General features: G+C 43.4%; 3 protein-coding genes and 1 long non-coding RNA gene across 12 annotated transcripts in view; 2 read left to right on the plus strand and 2 right to left on the minus strand.

The window, feature by feature from the left end:
- The first annotated feature begins 737 nt into the window (after positions 1-737).
- Positions 738-7,441, plus strand: LOC142081188 (uncharacterized). The gene is made up of 4 exons (XR_012673268.1): positions 738-804; positions 2,195-3,799; positions 6,796-6,913; positions 7,357-7,441. It is a non-coding gene; the product is annotated as an uncharacterized LOC142081188 (long non-coding RNA).
- Positions 3,790-8,914, minus strand: LOC142081181 (toll-like receptor 2). Of its 2 annotated transcripts, XM_075147824.1 has the most exons (3): positions 6,823-6,868; positions 4,681-6,491; positions 3,790-4,455 (listed from the first exon to the last, which is right to left on the minus strand). In XM_075147824.1, the coding sequence occupies exons 2-3, from the start codon at positions 6,488-6,490 to the stop codon at positions 3,866-3,868; spliced, it is 2,400 nt and encodes a 799-aa protein (XP_075003925.1). In that variant the 5' UTR covers position 6,491; positions 6,823-6,868; the 3' UTR covers positions 3,790-3,865. The 2 variants fall into 2 exon arrangements, with proteins under 2 accessions (XP_075003925.1, XP_075003924.1); XM_075147823.1 differs by lacking the exon at positions 6,823-6,868 and adding an exon at positions 7,613-8,914 and having other exon boundaries at positions 3,790-6,491.
- Positions 8,915-13,000: 4,086 nt separating this feature from the next.
- On the minus strand, positions 13,001-27,738 carry ERLEC1 (endoplasmic reticulum lectin 1). 2 transcript variants are annotated; one of them, XM_075147840.1, is made up of 15 exons: positions 27,370-27,738; positions 25,970-26,074; positions 24,641-24,721; positions 24,105-24,248; positions 23,707-23,784; positions 23,497-23,560; positions 21,476-21,516; positions 18,911-19,134; positions 16,352-16,481; positions 15,791-15,952; positions 15,064-15,123; positions 14,464-14,588; positions 13,965-14,042; positions 13,695-13,770; positions 13,001-13,297 (listed from the first exon to the last, which is right to left on the minus strand). In XM_075147840.1, the coding sequence occupies exons 2-15, from the start codon at positions 26,030-26,032 to the stop codon at positions 13,226-13,228; spliced, it is 1,398 nt and encodes a 465-aa protein (XP_075003941.1). In that variant the 5' UTR covers positions 26,033-26,074; positions 27,370-27,738; the 3' UTR covers positions 13,001-13,225. The 2 variants fall into 2 exon arrangements, with proteins under 2 accessions (XP_075003941.1, XP_075003940.1); XM_075147839.1 differs by lacking the exons at positions 24,105-24,248; positions 27,370-27,738 and adding an exon at positions 26,772-27,010.
- The window catches only part of ASB3 (ankyrin repeat and SOCS box containing 3), a 39,696-nt gene continuing 38,727 nt past the window's right edge, over positions 26,952-27,920 (plus strand). For 6 of the 7 annotated variants that reach the window (XM_075147830.1, XM_075147833.1, XM_075147834.1 and 3 more), the window contains exon 1: positions 26,952-27,064. The gene's annotated coding sequence lies outside the window, so the exon portion shown is untranslated. The other variant, XM_075147831.1, reaches the window with a different exon arrangement.

Here is a 27,920-nt window from a genome sequence, read left to right on the forward strand (position 1 = left end):
TCAGACCGTAAGGACTATAGGGCAGGACCCCAAAGGTGGTTGCAAGATGGGGTCCTGTATGTACTTTAAGCGAGTTGAAGATGTGCATTAAGGCTGGTTTTAACGTTAAGCAGTTTTTGGGTTTGCTGCATGTATGTACGGCTCCTGCTGTGCGTTTGGTTTGGATCACGTGAACTTCATCACGTGACAGAAGATTAAATCCCTCGCACCTTATTCTTAAAAGTCGTTTGCTTTGAGTGTTCATGTGGGAGTAAAGCAAGAAGGGTACAGCTTTAGGGTAGAAGGAGGTTTTATTGCCTTTATGTGATGTATTATTAAGACAAAAGAACTGAAGTCCCTTCAAGGCACTTGGTAATACTGCTCTTCTGTTAACTCCCGGTGCCAGCTGTGTTCTTAATACAACCAATGTGTTAATATGTTTATAGTGTCAGATGGGAAGGTGCAACGCCTTTTAATCTGCAGTAGGAACAAAGTCCGATTTAAGTTGTCAGTTGTACTAAATAACTGTTTGGGGGGAGGTTTATGGATGTCGTAAGTAGAGATTGGATTTTGAAAATATGGAGGTACAATTTCTTTGAAGAGAATTATAAACTGAAGTGATCAGTTATCATATGATAAAATAATTGTTTTAGACTCTTCTGGAGTATAAATCTTCTTTTTTCCTTTAGCCCCCTTGTTGTATCAGAACCTCTTCTGCTGAGTACAGAACCAGTAAAGCGTGACGGCGTGGTTAAAAAAGGAGCAATCTAATTGAGCAACAGAGTGCTGGACGAAGGAGATGGAAAATGTATGTGAAGAGAGGAGGTGGGTAAGAGAATAAGCGATAAAAGTATGTGAATACGGAATGGTTTAGAAAAAGTAGGTCTGTAGTTAGTGCGGTCCGTAACTCAAGAAAGCACCTCACGAATATGAAAGAGGGCAAATCCAAGACTCATAAAGTGCTGTGCTTTCCTTACACCCGGTACGTACGCTGCGGACCTCATCGCTACAGAACTGTTTAGAAAAAACTAGGAAGGTTTAACAGGTACTTCACGTGGGTAATACGAATGTCGGGAGCCTGACAGTTAATGCCGACACGTTTTGGAATATATGTAAAATTTTATACTCCAGGAATTAAAGCAACCTCTGATTTCTGGGGTTAAGATGAACCCATTGTGGCGGAACGTGTTATCCAATGTATGTTTTCAGTGTGCTTTTCAGCTTCTTTTGAAGTTGCTGATGTTGGCCGCTGTCACGATATTTGGCCCAAGGACTGTTTCTGCTTTATTATTGAAAATCTGCGTTTGCGGTGTCAGGTGTGCTACTAACAGTTTGGCCGGGGCATCTCATGAAATAAGGAGCGGCCTCAAAGAAAGCATAAAGCAGCTTATTAGAAAAACAGCTAATTAATTACTTGGGGCTGATCTCACTAACAAGTGCCTTCTAGTGGTTTACATCATCAAAAGTATTTGAAAGACTTTATGATTTACAGTCTTTTTAAGTCATAGATCTTGCTTTATAGGAATAAGAGTTGACTTTTTCAGCTGGTGGCCTGCAGTATTATATTTTTTATCCTTTATACATAAAACCTAAAAGCTGCTAATGCCAAATAATTTTAAACAATATCTACACAATCTCAAAAAGTTGCTAAAGAATGTTCAACAGTTGGGCGCCACCTCAGCACTTTTTAGACTAGAGATTAGAGAGGTTTCTGTAAGGCGGGGTACGTTTTTCTCTTAAGTCACAGAGCCAGTCTGCCTTAGCTTCAGCAAGCTGGGGAGGGCAAGATGCAAAAATTGGACAGACGATAGTCAAGAAGGCTCCATGCCTAATAATTTTGTGGTGTTTTATGGTATGTATGGTTTAGGTACGTAATTTGTCGCTTGTTAGGAAAGCTGTGAAAATTATCCCCCATATAATCATCAGTACCCTTCCACTTGCAGTGCAGGGAATAAAAAATAAAGGGACTTCTGAACTGCGAGGGTTGTGCTTACCTGCACCATTATCTCTTCACCTTCTTCCACGAGGTAGCGAAGCAGGGCTGCAGAGCAACGCGAGATGTTCACGATGGAAACTGAGAAAAGGCAGGTGGTGTCATATCTTAAAATAATGGAATAGACTTGCAGGGGTTAAGGTGGAGTCCTGTGGACGTTTTCTGGGTTTGCCTTCTGTCTGTTTTGTACGGGTTTTTAAAAATTTTTTTTTAAGTCTTTAGGAGGAGTGTATTTGCGGCGGTGCCACAGGTGGATGGAGGATTGAGCACTGGTTCTGTCCTGCAGTGCGATTGATGCAGATTTCTTTGAATTGAATAGCTCTTTGGTTATTGTCAACTTCAAGCACTGCGCTTCGTGGATATACTAAGTACAGTGTCCTTAAGTTCAATCAGGACTGGCAAATTGACTGTAAAATGTCATTTATTACGTGCTAATAAATGCTGACAACAGGTTGTTGTCAATTCCTATTTAAAATGGGTTTATGTTTAGTATTGGAAAAACGGTTTCATTCGTTACAAAAGCTGTCCCTGAACCACGGTCCCAAGAGACAAACATGCTACGTGCTGCAACGTGGGGTTTTTCCTTTTTACTGGGAAGCAGCACAGCGAGGGTGAAAACCACGTACTGCTCCAGCTGGATCTTTTCCTTTTCGAAATACATTGCAGAAGAGTTGCTCTATTCGCTGATATCTCTTTCTGTTTGTTTCACGTTTCCCCTTTTGGCATCAAACAGGATGATACTGAACTTACTTTGTCACAGCAGAGCTAATTCTTTTTCAGAGTATGTGTTTCAAACGTGCTGTCCCACATGTTGTACATCGAGGTTCTCTATTTCTGGGTCTGTGGTCTTCTGCTGGTAAGTCATTTAGGTTTGCTCATCGTTTGAGTGAGCCCAGCTTGTGCTACGCTAAATGATTTGGTCAACCTGGTATTTATTTAGTGTCACAGGCTGCCGATTTTTCTTGAAACTGGACATTAGATCAGCTGATTTTTTTTTTATTTTTTCAAATATAATAAATAAAATTATTAAGTAGCACTAGGTGATGACAAGGGCTATGCAGAGCGAGCACTGAATTCATCTGGAATGGGTCAGGCTGATTGTGTCAAGTGAAACTTTCCGAAGTCTAAATAATATTATACAGAACTTTCTTGCTTAATCTTCAGAGGTTTGTGATAACAGCATTTAAATAAAGCTCACACCAATTATTTAACAGTAGAGACTGGCACGCTCAGCTGGCTCTTTTTTGATTGTCTGGTTGTATATGTTAATCTGTCATTATAAAAGATTTTAAGGTCTGATCTCTTCCACCAGTCACTTAAGCCAAATGACGTAGCAGTGTGGATTTGCAATTGCGTCTCTCCGACGGCTGCATTCAGTCAGTCTTTGATCTTTTCTCGCTAAGCCCCAGAAGGAAAGCGTACCTGTGTAGTGTCATGGTTTGTGTTTTTTCTTAGATGTACACTCTCTGTGTTCCCATCTTAAGCTGTACTAGAACCGTGAATCTGAACTACAACTTTACCTTTGAATGACATCGCTTGTCATTATTTCTGCAATAATCTCAAAAAGACGGTTAGGACATGCAGTGTGACTCCAGCTGTTCTTCCTTTCAGGTGACATCCACAGCATTGTACGAAATGCCGAAGATACCTGAAGAAAATCAAGCACCCAGGAAGAAACGGCTGTTTATCAGTGCTCGGCTCTCAGCGCTCCGGATAACGGATTCTTTTATCAGACGGAATAACGTGCATGCTACAAACCTGCTAGTAACCTCTCCTGGGACTGAGCCAACACAAACCCTCATTGCAACACAGCAACCCTTGCAGGAGGTAAAGACAGAAACGCTTTTATTTGACCACAGCCTTTCCAGGACAACCTTTACACGTTCTTGTATCTCATTCCATCTCGTACACATCCCGAGCGGATCCGTTTTCTGCTCTCACAAGTGGCTCGTTGCTTGTTTTTAAGACAGCCGCTAGCTGACGCCAGAACATTTTCTGTTTGTGTTCCTCAGGGCTCCACTTTAAGTAGGTTTTTCTTTTCAGCAGTTTCCTGAGTTTGCTGAACTTCTGCGGCACGCTGTTGGGCGGGAGGTCTTCCAGCACAATCATGATGAGGGAATCCTGATTTTCATTCAGGACCCGATGCTCAGCAAAATACAGTTCATACTGACACCAGCAGCTGTTTACAAAACTGGGAGAGAGAACAAAAAGGACTTTATGGCTGTTCTCTATGCAGTAAAAAATGTTACCGAGTACAGGATGCCCCGGTTTGAAATCCCTCTCGTGGTAACATATCTTGAACCCGTCAGTTTCCAGTTTCTCCAGTAGATTCTCTTTTGTCCAGTGTGCATCTTGTTCGCTGTATGAAACGAAGGCATCGAAGAGCTTGTTTTCTGGCCTCTTCTCGTACTGCTTCCTCTTCGCCATACACCAGTACCAACCCATTCGCACGTACCACAGCCCGTCAAACCGCCAGCATAAGCCTGTTAAGGCCAGAACGACCAGGATGGCAACGCAAGCTGTGATAGCCATCTGGATGCCCAGGGAGCAGCGCAGAAGCGTGAGGTTGCTGCTCTCCACCAGCGAGCCCCTTCTGTCTGGTGGAAAGCTGCACCTGAGGTGTCCTTTGCCATTTATCTGCAAATGGGGGTGGTGGATGTAGACATTCACAAACCAGTACAAGTCACAGTTGCAAAAAAAATGTTTACCTTGCACAGTCAAAACACTCAAACTCGTTAACTGGCCAAAAGTGTCCTCCACGATGGTAGTAATGGCGTTGTCGCTGATGTCTAACTCAATCAGAGAAGCCGGGAGAGAGCCACGCTGTAGAAAGGAGATCTTATTCCCTGACAAATTAAAATATTTCAGCATTGGAAGAGATTCCCCAAAGCGATCAGGGAGTTCTGAAATTAGGTTGTGGCTACTGTCCAGATTAGCGAGGGCAGAAAGGTGGCTGGCGGCTTCCAGTCTGGTGATTAGGTTTCCAGAAACATTAAGATATTCGAGTTTCTGCAGGGCGTCAGTTAATGACAACATGTTCAACTTATTTTTACTAATATCACATTTTGTTAAAGTCAACGGGAAGTACTCTGGATGCATATCCGTAATTTTATTATTTTGAATATTAAATATTGTTAAGTTGGAGACAGATTTAAAACTAGGGGGTATTATTTTAATATCGCTGTTGCTTATGTCGAGATGCTGCAGGGAGGGAGGTAGGTCAGGAAGCACAGCAATCCGGTTGCTGCTGAGATCCAAAAATACTAATTCTTCCATTGTGTCAGCAAACCATTCCGGCAGTTCTACGATGGAGCAGTTGGACATTTTCAGGTGTTTTACCTTCTTCGGAAGGCTTTCGATGGGTGTACCAGCCTGGTTTCTGACAAATGAAATGGCATTAATACGTACAGTCCCAGGGGGAAATTTGGCAACTGCATTAGTGACTTCTGGACGTACAGTATATACGAAGTCATTTCCTTGAATATACATGTTTTCTAAGTTAAGCATTTTTTTAGCAAAATTTTGGGGTATTTGACTTATGTTGGTGAAGGACAAATCAATTACCTTGATGGTTGAAGGGAGACACAGCGTATCCAAGCTGTTTATGGGATTGTTGCTAATATTTAAAAACAAAAGCTTGCTGAATGGGAATTTACAGATCGCCTCAGCGTCTAGAACGTTAATTGTTAATTTGTTGTAACTGGCATCAACGGACTGCACGTTTTTCATTGGCAAAAACAGGACGGAGAGCGATAGAAGATCCATTTCCAGGTCACTGTGACTAATGTCAAGCTCCAAAATACTCTCCAGCTGAGCTTGGCAGAGATCCGGATCCAGTTTTAATGTCAGCTCTTCCTCGGAGAGTTTGCTGTTTGACAGATCGAGTATCCCGTTTATTGGTACTCCGCAGAAATCAGGCCTTAATGCAGCTGTTGGAGAGACCGTTACATTTTTCTCTGCCCTTCGAAGAAGATGCTCTGTACTTCGTCTGAGCCTCAGAGGAACGTTTTGCAGGACAGACGGACCTCCCGAATGCGGCAGCTCCTCGGCGGATGCAGAAGGCTCCAGAGCAGCCTCTGGTGATCTGTCAAAATACTTATAAAGCTGTAAAGACCCGGAGGCTTCGCTAGCGGGTGAGAGCTTCAGGTGGGGTGGGAGACCCGATACGAGAAGTTTCTTATCATTAAATGATAAATTCACAGAAACAAGGCTGAGCAGCCTCTCAAACGCACCAGGTTCAATGTCCTTAATCTGATTGTAGGAAAGGTCTAAAACTTCCAGCGTGTCAAAACCTTCCAAGTCTCTCTTGGTTATTTTTTCAATAACGTTATGTGAGAAATTGAGAGCTCTTGCCGTTTTTGGAGCTTGTGCTTCTGATACAGAAGAGAGGTTTAAATAGGAGTAGTTATAAAACGGGAAGGCATAGGCTGTAGGTGTTCTCAGAGTTAGGAATCCATTTACTCTACTGAATAAGGAAGAAATGAAGTAGAAGTGAAGGCTTCCAATAAGGATCCTCATCCTGGCGAAAAAAAATGTAAAATCCATCATTATAATAGGCTCTGTGTTAATGAATACCCTTAAAAAAAAAATCGTAGTTTACTTGCAAGTGTAGAAATTGTTTCATTAGTTGTATCTGTGAATCTCTTTTTATCTACATAAAAAATACATCTTGCTTCATTATTATTTTCAAGAGGCAATGCTAAAAGATGGTGTTGGAGAACGATTTGAAAGAAAGCAAAATTCATTTCAGATCATTGTAGATAAAGTCTGAGTGATTTTTTACATTTTTTTTTTTTTAATTATTTATTCCCCCCCCACCCCAGACAGGTAGCGAGCAGCCTTTGCAATACCATCTTTCCGTTGGATAATCTGAAACGCGCTTTCGTAACCACTGCTCGCGACTCGGGTTTTACGTCTCTCGTCCTGGCGCACAACAACCAGGTAAGTCTGACCCGTCCAAAACCTGTTCAGCCACTGGGGTAGCGTATTCAGTGGCAGGGAGCCCCTCTAACTGTGCCATCACCTATCCTCTTGTGATCCCATCCCCTTGGTGGTTTGCTCTCTGCCGAGAATTTACCAGTCACCACTTATTTAGCCTTACCTGTCGGAGTAAGGAAAAGAGTAAGTTTGCTTTGAAGCAGGATATCAGAGGCTTGTACGAGGCAGCCTGCACCAGGAGAGGTCACTGCCCCTGCATCGCTCATCTTTGGAGACTTCCCATTGCCTGGTAGCGTCACTGCCCAGCTCTCCCCTGCCCCGGGGCCGCCTGTCACCGGTTTCCTGACACCTCCGGTCCAAGTCTTGTATTTATTACGTGAAAACGCAGGTGCGGACCTTCAGGTGATCAACCTGGCGTTATCATAGTCCCCTTTGCCGCCCACCAGACTTGCACCGTCAAGTTGAACTGACGAGAAGGGACCCCAACGACTTCCCAGCTCCGTCCCCTGGACCCTCCGCTGCCAGCAGGACCCCACCGCCAGACCACCGCGCATCGCCTCGCACCGAGCAGGAACAACCTGCAGCCGGGAGCCGCGGCACCACAGGGGTAAGCAAGCCCGTTGCAGATTTAAGGCTGGAAGACGGCTAACAGCTCCCTCGTACTTCCAGCCACCTTCCCCATCCCTCTTACCCTCCTCTTACCCGCTCCCCTCAGCGCGGCTCCCCCACCGGTACCTGCCGCCGCTGCCGCCGCTGCTTTTTGTAGTGCCGGAGCGGGGCGGGGCGGGCTGGGACACCCCCGGGAACCGCCCAGCCCCGCCGGGGCCAGCGGCGTCGCGGGGAAGGTCTGGAAGCACCAAGCGTGACCGCAGGGTTATAAAACTGATTTCCTCCCGTAACGTGATTTGTTGTGGGGTGCGTTTCCTGAGACGGGGAGGTTTTCGTATTGGGCTCTCTTAGGTGCGAATACGGTCTTGCGCGCCAGAAGTGCTCCTGCAAAGTGAGCGATCGTACTTTTTGCGCACTTTAACTAGGGGGAAAAAACCACCAGGAGATTTTCTGAGGGTTTGTAGTGCTGCCTTGAAAGATGCGCTCTTTGTTTGCAGCTAGTTCGAGTCGGGATGCCAACAGAAGGGGAGTCAACAGATTGCACGAGGTGTAGAGCTCTGTCATCTGCTCCGCTTTTTCCGCTCTTGGTATTTTTTTCCGCTCTTTTGTAACTGCCAGTGATGGGAAGTCTTGCGGCAGCCCAGAGGCTCCCCTGCCCAGTCCTGGGGGGCTGGAAAACCCCAAGCTTGTTTACGCTCCCTTTCTAGTCTTACCAGGCACTTTCCTGCCCTGGCAGGTTCTGGGAATTGCCCCGAAGTCATCCATTCTTCAGACAGATCCGAGCCTGCTTTAGTAGAAGAGACAGGAAATTAAGAGCATTTTGGACATGTCAGGAGAGATTCTTGCTCCTGCTTTCAACTTGGGGTGACCCCCTGTAGACAGCCATTTCTCCCCGACGATCCTTCCTTCCTGCATCTAAATACAGCTGCGCTGCTCTTGAAACTCAGCCTGTGCTTCCTTCTTTGGGAAGATGGAGCAGCTATATTCTAGCACAGCGCCCATCAAACCGCGTCTCTTCCGCTGGCTGCGAGTAAATCACGATTGGAAGTGACAAAGTGAAAAAGAGTATTTTTTTGGTACGAGTGGTTATTCTACCGACACGCTGTGCTGGCATTATTCTAACATTTGTTTCATCCAGCACGCGTTCTGTGTATTCATTTATTCTCCTTTTCTTTTTTTGAAGGCAACCTCTTATTTTGGGGGTTGTGGAGGAAGAGCAGCACGCGAGAAAGGACTGTCTGAGTGAGTAGGGAAAGTACACACGACGCGGCTGAGAGCAGAACCAAGGCAGGGTCGTGGTTCCCCACAAGGACTCAATAAAGAGCTTTCATTCCTCAAACAGGTCGTTTTCCACTTGTTCACTGTCTCTCTGCAGGGGATATTTTTTTGTGCTGGAAATGTAATTTAAGGGAGGAGAGCTGAACCTGTGCAAGACCTGCTGAAATCCAGAGAGAATGAGCGCCAGCCTTCAGGAGACCCGACCTCAAAGGGGCTTCTCCTATTAAGGTGGGCTTAGATTTGGGTGCTGGATGAAAACTGTAAGTCATATCCATATAGCTATACAAGTAAGATATTTATGAGTAGGAAATGCGCTTGTCTGCCTCCGCGCAGGGAGAGGGAATAATACCTCGCATTTCTTTACCACTTGAGAAAATCCTTCTGAGACTGATCGTCTCATTTCACCCCTTCAGCCAAGTGAAACTTCCCAGGGACTGTCTGGCCTTGCACTGAGCCACTGACTCCTCTCAGCCCTGTCTATCAGCTGTGCAGAATATTTATTATATAAATATTCTCTCTGCTTTTTGATCCGGTTTTGCAGCTAATCAATAATTTGTGAGTTTAAGTAACGATTAAAAATTAGCTCTAGAATGAATCCCTATTGTCTGAAGTCTAACGGCCGCAATATTCGAGCGGTGTCTTTGAGTGGAAATGCAAACAAAGACGTAGCAATAATGATGTGACTCTTTATCTTCTGTAGAAAATCCTGACTTCATTTTCCGACATTCAATCAGCAGGTCTCCGCAAGAAGCGAGCGCTGCCGTTCTTACAGCGGTTTGGGTTGTGTAGGAGGAGCCCGCAAGTCGGTTCTAAGCGTTCCTGTGCAGGTGAGTTGGGGGGGTTCTTAAGTGCTTGTTGCTGGTGTTTGTTCTTTCTGCGTGGATAAATCCTGTGCTTCGGGACCTAAACCAGCTCATTCTTTGAACTCTTCTTATAGAAATAAATATCTTATCTAAGCGGCATGATTCACTTTCCCGAATCTACTTTCCTTTGATGTAATTCCCTTTGACTAATTGCAGATGATATCGGTATCATTGCTGCAAATTTGCTGTCTGCCATTCACGTTATTTTCCACGTCACTGGTTCTTAAATGAGCACGGAAGCAACTGTACCTCTCAGGCTGAGAAGCAAACCTGCATGGTATCTCGGGCATAAATCTAAGGAGAGCAGCACAGAAACCTGCAGCCCTCCAGTGCTGCTTTCTGCTTTCCGCATACCAGAAGAGGCTTGTTTTTCCCCGTTTTTGGTACTGACGGGTTCCTGCGCCTCAGGGCTTGCCTGGGAGAGGGTCAAAGCAGCAAGTTACTCTCAATTGCACATTTCTTTTAGATTCAAATGTGTTGGAACATAACTTTATGTTGGAATTAATTATTTCTAGCAGTATCAACTTGTGGTCTGTCGTGCCCTGTGGGTTTTTTCGCGTGCATCTTCCCCGCTCCCCTCGCCGCCGCCTCGGCGATTGTCTCCCAAATCAGCTGTTGGTCGGGGAGAGATGGGAGAGGGCGGAAGAGAAAAGCGTGTTCTTTATCTCCGGGTTTGTATGCTGCGGTAGTTCGGACACAGGGTAGGAACATCTGCGGGCATGTTGCTTCCTGTGCAAGGGGAAGCGGAGGCTGCGGAATATGGAGAAACAGGTACAGATTTCATGGGTTTGGCAACAGCATATTTGCTCATAAAACGGCAAAAGTTGGCATCAGCGGGGCACCGAGGTGCTGTGGCTGCTTAGTCAGAGAGGTTGTGCTTCCCCATCGCGCTGGGGACTTCCCTCCTCTGCGGGGAAGTGGAATTCTTTCCATTCTGCAAAATAACTATTCTTATCGAATTACCACAACTGAGGGGCGTGCAGGAAGGTTTAGCGTGTTGTGGTTTCTGTTTCCTTTAATACGACCTAGCCCGATGGGTGCTGAGGAAGTCCGACGCCGTCCCAACCAGTGCCGCCCGTCTGCGTTCTGCAGCGGGGCACCCTGGCGCATGCGTCCACACCAAACCGGGGGCTTGAGCTCTCGTGGCTCGAGAGCTCGGCACGGCACGAGTCTGTCTATACTGCCTTTCCTAAGAGCAGCCAAGGAGACATGGGGCAGCCTCGATTCAAAATAAAACGGTCGCAAGGGATTGCACAAATCTAATACTTTCACCCGCTGCCAGAGCCTTACGAGAGGACTCAGCCAGCCCATTGCAATGACAGATTACGTCAGCTAAGGCTGAACACGTTTGTATTTTTTCTTACTCTACGTTGACTTGGAATACATCTTTGCTGCTGTGGACCCGAGCGAGTGAGACCTCTGGCTTAATCCCAGAGCTGGGATGAAGGCAGCTAAGGGTAACAGCGCAGCTGGAGGAGCTGCTGCTGAAGCTCGTCGGAAGCCGGGGAGCAGATAGCGAGGTGGGGAGCCCGTCCTAAAGCTTGGCAGGTTGCGCAACAAGTTGCTTGCGTGTGGCCAAAGACAAACTTTGGTCCATGTGGGGCCCATGAGAAGATTGGGCCAGTCGACTGTTCAGGCAAGTAAAAGAAATTTAGGGAAACTAAGTTAAAGATCTAAAGTCAGGAGAACAGTGCTTTTAGTGTCTTCTCTTTTCTAAAAGCTACTGCCTAAATGAAGGATTAAAACGTAAGTAACTTTTTGCTTATTTCTCTAACGCTTCACAAGAAGACTGGGGGGAAAAAAATCTGGGTAGAAGACTCTCTTCCCCCTTTTTCAGTTCCCTCTGTCAGACGGCTAAGCCATCAGAAATAAGGATATGATCAGGAACAATGACTTTGAATTTAAATGCTGTATCATCCTGCTGCTGCTGGTTTGGTTTTCGTCTACTGTATGAGACAATAAAATGGGTTTTTATATTGCAACAGTCCAGCAGGTCAACTTGGTATTCTGGGTAGAATTCAACTACTCATATGCCAAATGGCTGGCAGATTTCCGCCTGACACCAGTTATGAAACTCCTGTACCTTGCACAATAGCTTTAGAAAAGAGGAAATGTAGCGGGCTGACTTATGTGATCAGCACGCTGACCGTACACCGCTGCCACAGACCCAAACGCTGCCTGGCTTTTGCCCCTTCCAGCACACGTGTCGTTACAGACCTCACACAACGCTCTCAAGCTCACCGTGGCGGAACTTAACTAAGAGAGAGCGTTCAGTAAGCTTTCTCAGCTGTAAACGCGCGATTTCTGGCTTCCTTCCACTGGAGGCTCAGCGCAGGGCACCTGCTGGCACTGTGGCTGAAGGACACACGCGTGATCGTGTCTGTGATTCGGGGTAACTCATCCACGAAACAAGCGATCAACATCCCACCTGGTAAAAGCACTGAAATGGCCTTCTGCCAGCCCTACAACGTTCTCCTGAGGGAAGGAAATCCTGGAGGGCATGGTGGGTGTTGGCTACAAACCAGTGATTCACAAATGGGTTTTTTTGGCTATTTAAAAACTACTATTTTAGAAGTATAATGGAAATCTACTTGAGATACTGCTGTTAAGTAATATTTCAGTTATCTCCTAGGAATGTATGTTGCCAGCAGACCAAAACTCCCTGTGCCTGCACCAAAAATCGTATTTGCAAGGTAGGCGTGCCACCAGAACACAGACCTCCGTTCTGGTATCGTCCGTGAAGAGGCAGGCGGATGCGCCGAGTCTTTGTCACTGACAAGGAAACAACTCGGAGAGAGTACAACACACAGGGCTGAGCACAGGCAAGGGGGAGCCTAGAGGTCTAGCTCATATTGACAACTGCCACAAAAATGCTGAGTGTAGATCCCTAGTATCATACCTTGGAAGCAAAACAACAAATCTGACTGATGTCAGTCAGAGTGTTCAGCAAAATAAATACATTAAGATGAGCCCTACAGTGTTAATATTAGAAAAAAAGTCCTGGAAAGCAGCCCAGGCTGGGGGAAGAAGTAACAGTTGAAGGGGGTAGGATAAGGTAACAGGAAGGAGGGGGGGGATATTAATACAGTTCCAAGCAATCAAACTGAGGTACCGTTTGTGTTTGGCCACGGTAAGTTACGGCCGTAGAACGATGTGGCGTTGCAGTGGCTGCTGAAGACTCCTGAGCAGAAGCGTCGGTTCACTTTTTCATTCTGCTGGCAGTTGAACTCCTCCCTTGAAACTGGACCTTGTTTATTTTGCCTTTTTAAAGTTGATGATTTATACCTTAATGATGATGATGATCATTGTAGAACGTGTCATACACAAGTCAAACAGGAAGTGCAAGACAAGATTTTAATCATTAAAAGTTTATCGATAACCTCTTATATACACATAGTTATACACAAAGTGGTTCACGAGTCCCTCATCTTACAGAATTCTGCTGGTGAGGTTGGTTGGCTGCAAGCTTCTCTCTGCCTTGGTCATCTCGCAGGCGGGATGTTAACGTGGAGAACGCCAGCGGTGCTGCTGACAGGTATGGCTTGCTTCAGGGGCTGTATGGTCTTTAGCTGGGCACTGAAAGGAGCCCGTATTCGTCCGCTGTATCCAGAATTTTACAGATGACTGGAGACTCCACCTTGAACATGAGAGATCAAAACATTACAGACTATGGAATCATCGATAAACTTTTACAAGAGATTGCAACAGAGATGGTGAGATTAATGACAACAGATTGCAAGAGGCACAGTACTCGAGCATCTCTCTGTAAAACTTGGTAAGTGCTTTTTACTTTGGGGTATGACCTCTGTCGCTTATGAACAATGTAACTACTGTAATTAACAGTGACCCTCCTTTCTCTAAGCAAATGCAATTAAACAAAAAGCAGTACTTGTTTAGCAGCTACGTATATGGGTAAAGTACATGACAGGAGTCTTTTGTGAAGAGTCACTGGAGGAAGGGGCTATTTTAAACATACACCTGTCCTCTGCTAGGTGGCACTTGATCTCAGGGAATTCAAGTATGTCTTTACATACCCCAAGGATGTATTGGCAAGAATGAGGCTCTAACATGTATATGGTCACAGCATGAGGGGAATCAGATTCTTTACATCTGAAAACAGAAGAGAAATTTTGTAGTGTTTAGCACGTAATAAGCACAAAACTAAAACATGTATTTCCCTAGCATCTATAGCATTTTCACTAAGCTAAGAGTCATTGCCTTCTCAGCTTTGTGAAGACAACAGAGGCTTTCCCCTCTGACATAGGAAGCAGAGACGCAAAACATCACAATCAAAGTTAACTTACTTCAATTTCACAGTCACCTGCCTTGGCTTGTCTGTTAAGTCACAAACATCTCCATTTCCATAAAAATGAGACACCATCCTGCCACAAAAGATTGGAATGAAAAAGTCTGGAAATATTAAACACAACTCTTAAGCACTCAGCTAACTTGTGTGATACAGTATCTCATCATTCTTCAAATATTTAACGGTAATATACAAAACAAAGAAGTAACATGCTGTATTTCAGTTACTGCAGAAGCAAAGAGTTGTTTGCTTTTGGAAGATTTTTCTCTGTGTCATATCCAAAGTGCTGAATTACCTTTTCTGATGTTGCATGTTGATTGGGGGGCGGGGGGGATAAATCTATACACACTGCTCTTGACAGTTTATTGTATCTATTCATAAACTGAATATTCAGGCACTGCAGAAGCGGGCCCTGGCATTATTCTTCTCTGTCACAAGTGTGAGACCAATGCAGGAACAGATAGCCAGAGCAGTAATCATGGTGGCTGTAACCGTACCTAACTGTCTGTGTGCCGTCTTCTCTAAGGTAGTAGGTTCTAGCAGCATTCTTCCTGGACCATTCAATGTGTTCCTCCTTGCTCCAGGTACCCACAACCACGGAAGTCTTGCCACTTTCCTTATCCTAAAAAAGGAAAAGCTGATCATTACACCTTGTATTACACGATTAGCAGTGAGGATATTTTAATGACATGTAGAATGTCATTTCTAGAGCAAGTCTGCTGCTGTCAACACAAGATGTTGCATTTGGGACAAACTATGACTGATCTTGTATCAGGGTCAAGAGTCAAGTTGATGGTCTCTTCAAAACAGCCACCCAGCTGTGTGAGCTGATAAACGTGTTTCAATGACCAGAAGAGTATTCCCACAGAAAACCCACATTTTTTCAGCTTTGATTATCACTGTGCTCTACCTGACATGGTAGAGCATAAACTTAGGCAGCACACGGAGGATTTCTTTTCCGAAATCCAACTTCTTAAACCCAAGATGTTGATCAGCCAAGGAAAGGATGCTTCTTTTTTCATATTGTAGACAGATTCTCTAACCCTTTTTCCCCCCACAGCCATCTAGTGGCACAACATAAAACTATTTAAACATACCTCATGATACTGATGAACATATTTGCCATAGCAGAATTCATACTTCCACCAACCAACACCCTAGGGAGAGGTATAATCTCAGCGTTAAAACAAAACAAAACCCCCAAACCAAACAAAATACCCGAAAACAACTACATCCCTTTCCCTCCAGACCCTAAACGACTGGCTATTTTAGCTGTAAAACTCTATACCTATTAATTAGGTATGTTGATTCAAGGTTTGCGCTGACAGAAAATCTCTTATTAGACTAATTGACATAGGCAAGGGATGGAATAAATGAGTTTAAGCAAAGACTCTTGGAAGAGCCACAGAGGACTAAATTCTTTACACTATTTGTACACCCCCTCTTCGTCTTTTAAAGAAATACCTTCCTCTCTGAAAGACAGGGAAAACTTCAGATGCCTTTTCTCTGCTGGCTGTTCTCTCAGTAAGTTTTATAACTTTTTTTTTTTTCTTCTCATTAACAATATTAGCACTGAACAATTCTCATGATCTACTTTCATTTCACTGTCTGCTCAAATAAATTGAATTTCAACAGACAGGTTAAAGATACCTTTCTGGCATAGACTTCGGTATATAAGCCTTCCCTGTATCAATGCAGGGAAAGGCAATTACTGTGTGTGTAAGAATGCAACTATCAGAGTTCATGGAAAAACTAAACAAATACATAAACCAGTATGTGCAATTAAGAAGTAGCTATTTTATTATGCGTAGCTTTATTTCTCACCCCATGGAAGCAGTAGGAACCACTAAGAAATTCCTTTATAAGTTGGTCATCGGTCAATTTGGAGATGTGGGTTGTTCCCACAGTTAGTAGTTGATGGCTTCCAACAGCAACAGGCTTATGAATGGAAGAAAATTTCTCCTCTTTTGTTGAATGCATTTCTTCCTGAAATTAAAGTATACACAAAGACACCCATTTAGGTTTTATATGTCCCTTGCAAAGTCTTACAAATTATAGGAAATTACTTAATACTAAGTGAAGTAGGCTGTGGGAAAAAGTATGAAAGCATTTTGTCATTGTTTTCACTGTCTTCCGCATAGCTGAAAAAAAGATCAAAAGTCAAAAACTTAACACGTTTGTAAGCTGTAGGCTACAAAGGCTACAAAAGTTGTAGATTAGTAGCCCAAACTTACTTGCTTTGTTTTCTTTCCAAATAAAGTCAGTTACAGATGATTTCAACAAGCTTAAAGACCGTTTGAAAGACTGACATGGTCTTACAAAGTCGTATGTGTTACAAAATGGAAAATAAATATTTTTTTCTATTTAAAATTAAAGAAATCCTACCTCCTTAATCCTTCTAAAAGGCATCTTCATAATTTCTTGCTGTTTCTCCAGCTGTTCCAGATTATGAGGTTTAAGTGGGGATCCTGGCAGAGACTGGCAAAAGATGTCATTCACAGGGGAAGCCCTGAACCTGTCCAGACAAGTTAGCAATACATCACTTACTACGCCTTAAAGAAAAGACATACTTTTTTATTGCTGTACGTTTCTGACTGAGCTGGTCTGAAGCGTGTATTTTTTTTCTTGTACTTGCACCACCTCAGCCAAAGCACCACTGTTCTTACAGTTGATGTAAATACGCTTCTTGCTCCGCATACTCTCTCTCCTAATGCTGCCAGACAACTGGCAACACAACCTAACGCCTCTTTGTCAAAAGGAGAAAGTTAAAAGGCAAACTGCAGTGTACGGGTACCATGAATGCAGTGTCAAGGCTCCACAAAACTCTCTCAGAAGCTCAGAAAGGGCAAAGGTTAAACTAGATGGATGCAGTTCCTATATAATTAAAATAATACATTCTTCTATTATCTGACATGTATGGCTTTTCATACTGCGTATATACCCGTTATTCCTTTATCGCTCTCTTCACGAGCTATGTCTGCAAAAAGCAGCTTTTTTCAGGAAAGAAAAAGCAAAAAGATGAAGCAGAGTTAAGACGGCTTTCTCCTTAGTTTACACCAATAAAGGCCTCATCAAAACACCAAATAAGCCTTAACAGCAAATAGTAAAGAAAAGCGAATGTCAGAATGAAAATCCTGACAAATGAAGCATTTGTTCAGTTTTCATTACTCGTCCCATTGAAAAGGTCCTCTTTAGAGAAAGCTTATTTACAGTAATATGCAGATATGTTTCAGAGGCAAGGTGGCTTTTTGTGATGTCCTCCTAGGAAGAGTCTGTAATACACAGCAGTACTTGTATAATAATCACCACTGTAGTTAGAAGAATCTGAAAACGTTTCCTAAATAGTAACTGCACTCTGGATTAAATAAGCCCCGTACCAAAGAAGCCTAGTTTTACCTGAATTTTATTTAAACAACATCAAGACTAATAGTTACAGTAGACAAATACTACTTTTCACTGCCTTCCTCCCTGTTCCCAGTTCCCGCCAATTTAAAAAAAGTCAAATTGTACCCAAATAAGAACAAGAACTAGAACTAATGGATATAATTTTGCTAAGTTAATGCAAGTGCATTATTGGGTAAGATAATGGGTGTAGAGGAAAAGCGCTGGTGGCTGAAGTACTGCTTAGTGCTGTTTCAGGAACACATGACAGGAAAAGTGCACTTAACTTAAAATGAGGTTTGTTTGTTGCTACCTCTGCTGACACTGAGCAGCATTTCCAGCCTGCTATCTCCACCTATCTTCATTTACTAAGATGACGTAAGTGGGAGAATAAAGATCTTGTGTTTATTTTAAGTGTTTCCTGCTAGTGGCCAGGAAGCCTTCCGTGCCTTCCCTTTGGAAGGAGGTAGCAGCTCAAGATTTTGTTCTTATCAAGCGATAGAACAATTTGCCTGTGCGCTTTCTATTTTTCTATTGATACAGAGGCTTAAAAAAGACTCATATAGTAAACAGATAATACTGCAACAGATAACATAGTATTACCAAACCCATCTACATGAGAAAATTTATAATTGATACTAAATATTGCACAATAGCATAACTTATTTACTCCAACTGGCAAGTGTTTACAAAACGCACGATTGAGGATTTTGTCCTTTAGACTTTGTTGTCTATTTCAGAACAGCGATTAAATACTCACTTGTTCTGGCATCTGTGTACATGGGAAATTCAGAACTCCTGCCATTATTTCCCCCTTCATGTGTGTGTCATATTCACTTTGCAATTCTGTTTACACCCCTTGAAAGGTCAAAAATCTGTACTATTGAGACTAAGGGTATCCCTTAGGTGCGTGGTACAATTCGGGGGGGGGGGGGGGGGAAAGAATCCTAAACTTGATTTTTGGAAAATAACACTGAAATTGTGAATTCCTCGTATGAAAATGACTTATACAGCTGAAGTAAGGCAACAAAGCAAGACAGAGACAGATGGGAGCTCCTTAACTTGGGAGTACTGCTAAAATAAATGTTAAGGTTATGACTGAAGATATACTTTTGTTTCCTGAAATTAGAGAAGTTGAAGTCTATGCACACATGTAATGCATACATTCAATCTGCAGTCTTTGAATACCATGAAAATGATCCCCCAAGACCTTGAAATCATAAACTAAGAGAAGACGGTGTTCTTAATCTGCCTGCAGCCTTAATGTCCTGGTTTGTGTTTCTCCAGAATGACAGGGCTAGAAACTTACCTGTTGAAAATAAAGTTATACTTCCCATCTGCTTCTCATATGGGATCACTAGAGACTTACAAAATGCAAATATTGTGCAACTTAACATGAAAACTTCAGACTTGGCAAAACTGCACTTGCCAAAGTAAGTACATAGAAGTGTCACAGCTCTGTACCAGAAACCACAGCTGGATATGACTTATATAAACACATACATGCATGGAAATGAATGAAAATTCGAAGTGATAATGTTAGCCAAAATTTGAGTACTGTACCTATATTTAGGATGGTTGCATAACAGAGGTGTCAGTATAACCACTTCATATTCACAGGTTGTAACTTCTGCTACTGAAAGAATCTCATGTTTAGCTTCTGGATGACAGATGTACATCACTGTACTTGACCTGGGTAGGTTTTGTCTCAAGCTACAAGGTGTGCCGTTTCCCATTTCTACAGGATAGTATGGGGTCATCTGCCCTTCTATATTTTTTGTAGGTATCTAGGTGAAAGAAAGTAAAAGTTAAGAATCACAGTAAAGCTCCTTCGACTCTTCTGAAACGAAAAATATTATTACACTCTGCAGAGCCACGCTGGATTGAAACCAGCCCCTGTGTAGTTACCCGGTGTTTCTGCAACATCCAAACATGTCCTGGTTTATCACCTCCAGCACAGCACAAATGCACCGAGCCACACGAGCTCTGACTGCAAAAGCAGCTGGTTTCTCTGCACAGGCTGCCTGATGTTTCAGTTCTAAGAAAGCTTGCAAAGCTTGCCAGCTGGGTGCAGTGTTTTGGAAGAGCACCACGCCAGCTGTGTTCACCCTGTAGCCTAGGAGACAAGGAGATGTGAGTAGCTCTGCCAGACTCGGCTCAGGTCTGGCCAGGCACGTCACCTTCACTTCAGTGCCAGGCCATGAAGAATCTAAAAACGCCTCTGCCAAGTCATCCCGATACCTGCACTACACCTCTCAGCATCCCCAGCCTGGGTTGTTCCTTATCCAAAGTATCCCACGCCACCTGTTAATGATGCATACAAAGTAAATCCCACTTTTGTACACACTTTAAGTAAGCTCTCTTCAGATTTGTTCCTTCATATGTTTCATCCCGCTTCCACTTTAAGAAATTAATTCCCCAGACTGGTAAAAGTCCCTCTCCTGGCTCCCATCTTGGAAGCAGCTAAAGTTCCTGGGTACCAAAAGTTCCGCTTGTGCAAAAGCCATGCTGGAACCCACAAACTAGACCTTTTTCTACCTGTGGTGTTTGAGCTTGTACATGTTTTCAGTGCACAACAAATCAGGCTCCATGCTAAAAGGCGGTGGTGCCTTCTGTGGTCAGGACACTAACCTGGGGACCTGAGACCCTTCTGTATCTTGCCTATTTCAGTTTTCAAACCATGTTACCCTGTCACAGGCCACGGACTCTTTCCTCCTGGAAACTGTTCCATCATGAATAAAGCAATGAGACATTCACGAGGTTCGCGAATGAACATGCCGACAGCTTAATTGCTCGGGTGCTCCTTGGCTTCCAGTCACTCATCCACTTTATTCCACAATATTCAGTCAAAGGTGGGAAACGAAGATACATTCTGGTTGTGTAGAGAAGGGCTGACAAAAAGGGTACCGGTGCCTTCCCTTTCTCTCTTTCTGAATGAAACAACTGATTTTTCCTTAAAAATTGAAAAATTATGCCTCCGCATTTCATTGAAGGTAACTATTCAAGAAATCTAAATGGAGATAGCTGTTGTTTGCACATAACTGAAAGGCACCCCAGCAGGACTTAAGATAAATCTCTAGTCACAGCAGTTTTTGGTTACTTTACGCACCACCCAGCTGCGTTATGTATTGTTTCCCTTTCATGACTAGAGATTCCATGCAAATTGCAAGTCTAAATTCTTTATGGACTGAAACCAAGACAGTGTATGTACATCATAAATACTGTAAAAAACCAAAAGTCAATAAAAGACTTAACTTCCTCTGAAATAAAAAAAAAAACCACACTACAAAGAACCTAGTTTTCTTTAATTTCAAAGACACATAACTGCCTCTGCCATTAGAACGGGCCACTTTCTGACTTGGGTCTTCTCCCCCAACTACCTCCAAAATGCTTATCAGGCATGTATATTTTCTGAGATCCACTGCAGAAGGACCACTCTGTGCTACGTAAATCGGCATTACAAAGAACATGTAGACAAAAATTTCATTTCAGAATTAAAATGAAGGATAACTGGAAATAAGGTAGGCACGTGCCTGTCCACAGGTCAAATCTGCTATTGCTAATTCCAAACTCCAACGTGCTTCAGGTACTTCCATTGTTTTGCTATAAAGGTAGTAACTCAGAATTGAGTTTTGGGGCCTAAACAAATGGAAAAGTTCTCTAATGGAAAAGGGAAGCACAGAGTTTTATGGGATGGGTCATCAAGTCAGCTAAGAAATCTTTTAGGGATTTTGTTAAGCATTTCTCCCTATTCAAAATGCATGAAAGTGTCATTAAGGGAGCTGGGATCTCTGATGTAGCTGGGAAAATAACTGTCGCTAGACCATAATGTGACTTTGTGGTTATGTGTATTGTCTTCATAGAAGAGGAGTATATAATTCATCTCATTTAAGTTTAAGATTAGCGTAACTTTAATGTAAGTAAGTAGAAGGGCGAGAAATTTGACTAGCTAGACTAAATAAGCTTTCTGAGCTGGGACTAATAATCAAAAGTGAGAAGAGTGCAGCTCAGGAACAGAGTTTCATTTTTTGATACTCATTTTGGTAGGGAACTAATTACGTAATCTCATCATATATAAATTGCCTCCACTATTGACGGCAAAAGTTAAAATAGATGTTTTTCACTTGCCTCTTTTGCACTCTCTTTTGGATTTTCCTTCTCTTCTTGATCTAGGGAATAATTAAGAATGAGGTAAGCATAAAGTCTGTGAACTTGAAATAAAATGAAATTATATACAGAGAAGTTTGTAATGTTTTGTGTATTTGCTAGGACTTTGTGTACACACTGCCAAGAGTCAATTTCATGAACTTGCAGGTGCAAAAGAGGAAAGAAAGGAAATAAACAGTGATCTGGGGTTCAGAGCAAACAGAATAAAATATGAGTTATCATCATCTTGAAACAATTTTGAATTTGTAGGACAGGCCAAATCCAGCCCTACCACCACAGGAAGGCCATTCAGGGCAGGAGAACATGTCACTGCTGCTGTTCTGTGAGCAGTAGCTGACTACTCTTTTCAAAGCGAGTGAATTACAGGCTGGGACAGTAAACAGGCAAGTGCTTCAGCCCACCCGCTAGCCAGCCTCCGAGGGTACACTTGTAGGAAGAAGTGAGGCCAGACTGCATGCCATACTAACGATCATGAGAGTAAACCTCGTTACGGGGCAGGGGTTGCGAGTTGTCACAGATGAGAGCTACCCTTAGCCTTCTGAACTGCTTCAGGAGATAGTCTGGACTCCATTCAGAGTTAGGTGAGCAAGGCCACTCTGCTCTGCTGTCACCCACTCAGCTGTTCCACATTTACTGTATCACACTTACGGATTCAGCTCACAATGGTTTGAGAAACCATCCCCGTTATTTTTTAAGAGAAGTAGCGTGAATTGCTGTATAGGAAGCATAGAAAGAATACAGTCTGCCACCTAAGCGGAGAGGACAGAGGGTCGACATCCTAAAAGACTCACATATGATGACTTGAAGTATCATCACACATAACTTCAGCATCTAGCCCCACAAAAGAATTGGTAACGCAAACATTTTGTTTTCTGTACAGCAACATCTAGGGAGAATTAGGCATCTCTGCACAGGATTAATGACAGCACGAACAAGCACTGTAACTCACTAATAAAGAAATGCCAAACAATGCAGTTTCTGAAGCCGTGTTTTTTTTTCAGGACTAAGATACCTAACTGAAAGCTGCAGGTAGGAATTCAAATGAACGGGATTAATAGCGCTAAATCCCCTCCAAGACTGAGGCGTTCAAGTTAATCGCTTTTAGGAAGAGAGAAATGGTGGTGCCCACCTTTTACATACTAGCCTAGAATTTAAAAAAAAAAAACAAAACAACAAAACAAACCACAACTAGATTATGTTTTTTCTATTGTTTCTATCAACTCTGATGAATGAACGCTTAGTCTGTGGATTTTTAGAGTTCTTTGGACTAACATACTGCCAAAGTGCTCACCCAGGAAAGCAGATACTGGCAGATGCGACCACAAGAACTTCCAGCATCTACAGTAATTTACGAGCAAAAAATGCAAGTGCTCAGAAAATTAGTTATTCTAAACCACAGTTTGAGTTTGGGCCTCAGCTACCTAATTTCCACCAAAGTCCCACTTTAGGCACTTCAGTATTTCTGAAGGTCTGTGCCAGAATCCCTAAAAAAGACTCAAACAGTCCCAAGGATCAAATCTACCTGCAAAGGCTGTAAGTGTTTGGGTTTGCAGATTATGTTTTATCACAGAATAGCAAAGCCCAAGACGTGCTACACACTCTGCACTCTGCTCAGTTTGAAAGACGCTTCTCCCCACCCCAAAAAAGAGTGGCAATAGCTACATTATCAAAGTCTGGTCTGTCACATATTGGTTCCATTTCTTATATTATGTATTTTCTTTCCCTGATGCTAATTATTGCAGATTAGTTAAGCTAATCAATTGGACAGCATGGCAAAACTGACAGGATGTATGCAATGTAAGATGCTGAAAAGGAATTGAAAACAATATATTTTGTTAAAAAAAAAAAAAAGAAAGAGTAATCTACAAAATTCTATTCTATTGCACTGGGAATCAGTTTTCTACAGCATATTTCTCAGACAGTAATAACTAAAACCCAAACAATTAATTAGCATCTGCAAAATAAAATAATCTAAGACAAACCTGGTTCTGATAATGGGTTCTTTATCATCATATTCCCCAGATAGTATTCTTGGATGTTTATTTTCTACAACCAAAAGAAATTAAAACAAATTTCAGTTACCTTTTCCCATACTTTTTCAAGTGTACAGGAATTCAATTCTTCTAGAGGAGTTAAGCATGAACATGCCAGTGGAAAAGGGGGTTGAGACTACTAAATTGTAAGAAGCCTACCTGTCCCGTTTCCTTCTCCTCGTGATATTGACGGATGTGTTTTCCATGGCAGACCTCGTAAGTCCAGTAAGATTCAATCTTAAAAAAGAAATAAATAATTTTTTTTTAAAATTTCTGTTTAGATACATTACCCCCCCCCCCAAAAAAAAATTTCCCCCAAATTTTGGCTTTTGCAGCAATGAAATGCAAAAGCAATAGAACAGTGAACGGTCTCAGTGTTCCCCAAGCATTTTGATGACGTTCCAAATAAACCCAACGGGCAAACTTTCCTTAAATTTCACACAGATAAAACAAAGGAAAAAAAATTTAACTAAGGTGTAAAGACTAAATTTGCCCCAAAATCACTAGGGCTAAGCACAGACTGGTTTTGGCAACTGCTGTAGATACAGGCTGTTTACCAATTGCGCTTGACCCACTCTTCCTTCCTGAGGGACTTGTGTGGGATGTTGCGTAGGTATAACATTTGGCCACTTTCGCTCTCTCTGGTTCTCAGTACCACCTTGTTTGGTATTAGGCTCGTTCTTGTAATGTAAGACATGAGTCTGTGAATTGGGACGACAGTTGATGAAAAACTGGAAAACCTTCAGAATATCTAGAAGCATGTTTGGTTTGGTTTTCTAACACTTTCTGAGAAATGCTTTTCATTAGACTGTCACACATTATGGCTTGACTCCTGGAAGCAAATGTTTTAAATCCACATTTTTAAATCGCTACTATAGCAACCCAATTTATTTGAATCCTGGCATCTTCAATTACATAGAATTTTATCAGCAATATTAAGATATAGTCATAAAGTTGTAGAGACCTGATTCTGGATTAAATTATTACCTGAAGTCTGAGACATATTTATCCAGTTTACCACACTAAACCTTGAAATGGAGTGGATTGTAAACTTTTGATTAGCATTTAAATTATCAACACAGAAGTAACATACTCTATAAGAACAGCTACTTTGCTTAAAAAGAGGTTCCAGCAATTCTCCTGGAGTAGGACCTTTATAGTCCTTTTCTTCTTCCTACAATAGAAGGATATTTCATTACATTAAAATTAATAGTAGTTTGGTTAGTTAATATTCATTTGCAATAGTAAAAAAAAAAAAAAAAAAAAATCGTATCGCAAAATTAGAAGGTACAAAATCTCATTAATTCCTGCCCTGAAGGAGCTGTGTGGTGATTAGAAAAAAAAAGATAATTTAGTTTAGTAAGAAGGGGCAAATAAAAGTCACAAATAAAGTAGTCGAAACAGAAAAGTTTTGTGGTTTAAAAAATACACGTGGCAAAAGAGCAGGAGCTCTCAACTTGCTCACATCCAGAGTGGCAGCTTGGGGTGTGAATAGGAAAAGAGCATCATTAATCTTTTCATTTGTTAGTCAATGCTGATGCCGCACTGACGCAGTATAATTGGAACATCACACAGCTTTTATGTAATTCTTAAATAATTGATCAAAAAAGTATAAGTAATACTGTGGAAGTTTATTTCTGCGTAATTTTTGCTCTATAAATGTGCATGCTATTGAAGAGATTTCCACACAAAGTTCTTCAGCACTAAAGATTTCTCACCTACAGTGAAGGACTCCGTACTGTCAATCGCTTAAAGGACGAGGGCTGACTCAAAATGGAAGTCTCTAACACAGGAGTACCGCTTGTCTGTGCAAGCTCTCATGGTGTGGAAAAAGTGAACCATTGGAGGAAAAAATGACCGATGACAAACCTCACCAAAGGCCTCCTCAATCCACCTTCTCTTGTGCAAAGAAATGTATTTATATACTTTTTTTTTTTTTTAATTTTAACCCCACATTGTGCATTCAGATTTCCAATTAAGGAATAGATGACAGAGAATAAAGCTTATATTACTGGTGGTAGAAGCATTACTGGGATAGTATTTTCAGACACAGCGGTTAGTATAGCAGTGTTAACAACCTTTATAGTTGTTTACTGTCCTAGAATTTGACAATATTATTTAAAATTACTTACAAGAATTTCCCAATCAGTGACAGACCTAGCAATAAACAGAACATTACAGCAATTGTTTGTTGCCAAATAAGGACTTCAAGATTGTTCAGACTGGCCCCACTTAGTATAGACCTACAAAGTGAAGGCATCTACTATAAACTGTGAAATTGTGAAGCATTCTACAGATGATTCCCCTTTTACAGGGAAAAAAAAAAGTCTTTCTTTTGAGAAAAAAAAAAAAAGTAACCAAAAAGATACTGTAAAGACTTGTCTACAGCTTATAATTACAAAAAAGATTTGACTGAACTTACCTCATTGCCACTTGCTATCAGTGGAAGTATACATTTATATTTTTCTTTATCCACAGTGGTCATTATAATGTAGTTATCCTCTTTGTACAGGACACCAGTTGTAGGCTAAGAAAACAACCAACCTATGGATTAGTGAGGTGTTTTTTTTAAATGCTATTTGTTAGAAATATTCCTGAATTCATGAGCGGTACAGATAATTCATAGGGCAGGTCGTCCAGAGTATATCCTGGGTCTTAATTATATCACAAGGCTGGGCTTTGGCATTTAAGCTTGAAATGGCTCGTTAGTATTTGCTTCGATCCTTCCACCTCCAGCTGCATTCCTGCTCTCCTCCACGCTCACCTTGCTCCTGCTTATATATTTCCCATTCTTATGAAAGACCTTTACTAAAGAAACACCCTCCCAACCATTACATTTTGCAAGCAGCCATTCCCCTGTTGACTTTCAGGACAGATTTCCCTGGGATTTTCGCGACTGCCAGACTCAGGCCGTGGCCTAACACCCACCCTGTACTTACTGCTCGTCTCCACGGACCAGAGCACGGGTGATGCCCAAGGCACACACCAGCAAGGCGATGCTGAGAACACCCCAAACTGAAATACCCTTTTTGTGGTGGGGGGGCTTCAAAAATAACCGCCAAGCGTGAGGGGGGCTCCGGCCGTTGGTCCTAACTCCTGCCGCCTGGGTTACGCTTTATGAATTATTAACCGCCCAGCTCCTCCAGTGAGGGAGGCTCCAAAGAAGCAGTGAGGAGAGAGACCCCTCACACACACACCCCCGGACCCCGCGCCCCGGTACCGACCAGGCTGAACTCGGTGCCGGGCCAGTTCACCCTGAAGGGGATGTCGTCGCTGAGCTGAGGGAGAGCGCGGCCGCCCGCCGCTACCACCGCCACCGCTACCGCCGTCAGCAGGCCGCGGAGCAGCGCCCGCGGGGTGGGCGCCCGGTGCCGGCACCCCCTCATGCCGGCCGGCGGCTCGGGGGAGGAGCGGGCAGCGGCAGGCAGCGGCAGGCAGCGCCGCCGCCACGTCTGCTTCCGCCGGGGCGGGCCGGCGCGCATCAACATCCGGGGCAGCCGTTGGCGGGAGGCGGCCGGTGAGTGAGCGAGCAGAGCGGCGGCGGGACGCGGCGGGGGCTGGGGGGTGCGAGGAGTCGCCGTTTCTGTGTGGAAACCCCCCGCCCTGCCCCACAAGCGGGGGGGTCGCGGGGGCGCCGGGCTCGTGAACGGCTGTGGTGGAGTCGGGGGGCGCCTCAAGGCCCCCCCCCCCCCCCCCGCCTGCAGGTGGTGTGCGTTCGCGCTGAGGAGAAGTCTCTCAGAAGGTAACGGCTGCAGCCGCCCTAGTTCTGTAGCTGGTTGAAAAACGCCGTGGGGTAGGCTTTTCAGAAAACTAAGAACTCACCCGTTTTCGTCCGTTTTTTCTGAATATTGTCTGTCAGGCGCTAACGAGGACGAGCTCCTCAGTAGTTCGCGCTTCTGCCGCAGCTCCTCTGGACCAAACCCGGTGGAATTCATCCCAAAAAAGAGACCCTGCGGGCGTGCGGCTGCTGTTCCCTACCGCAGAAGTGTACTGGAGGCCTTGGCAGCCCCTGGTGCGGCAGCAGGCCTGGCCGGAGCCCGCCGGACGGGTGCTCACCGCGGGGTTCTCGCATCGACGGGGCCTGCAGCGGGGGTGCTGCTGTGCTCCTGCGGCTAGGCCGTGTTGCTTTTTCCTCTTTTTCCACAAGTTTTTACCGATAGAGTAGCGCCAGCGAGACTTCTATGGTATAGGTGAGTCTGGAGGACACAAAAAAAGTAAGGAACACCGTTTAATATTGCAGTGAATATAATGAAGCACTGACTTTTATCTCCAATTAAGACTGAACTATAAGTTGAGACACAGCTGGAATGAAGTGGAGACTCCGGAGGAGGGAGAAGAGTGGCGCAGTTTACTGTCTGCTTTGCAATTAGTGA

The sequence above is a fragment of the Calonectris borealis genome, chromosome 3, assembly GCF_964195595.1.
Source record: "Calonectris borealis chromosome 3, bCalBor7.hap1.2, whole genome shotgun sequence".
In the NCBI taxonomy this organism is placed as follows: Eukaryota; Metazoa; Chordata; class Aves; order Procellariiformes; family Procellariidae; genus Calonectris; species Calonectris borealis.

What these genes read in the sequence shown, in the direction of transcription:
- LOC142081181 (XM_075147823.1), bottom strand. Translation starts at nt 6,490, where the DNA reads ATGAGGATCCTTATTGGAAGCCTTCACTTCTACTTCATTTCTTCCTTA.
- ERLEC1 (XM_075147839.1), bottom strand. Translation starts at nt 26,933, where the DNA reads ATGAGGGGGTGCCGGCACCGGGCGCCCACCCCGCGGGCGCTGCTCCGC. An exon ending in TGATAGCAAGTGGCAATGAG is followed by an intron (nt 24,722 to 25,969) that starts GTAAGTTCAGTC and finishes CTTCTATTGTAG; the next exon opens with GAAGAAGAAAAGGACTATAA. An exon ending in ATGTTCATCAGTATCATGAG is followed by an intron (nt 14,589 to 15,063) that starts GTATGTTTAAAT and finishes TTCCTTTTTTAG; the next exon opens with GATAAGGAAAGTGGCAAGAC.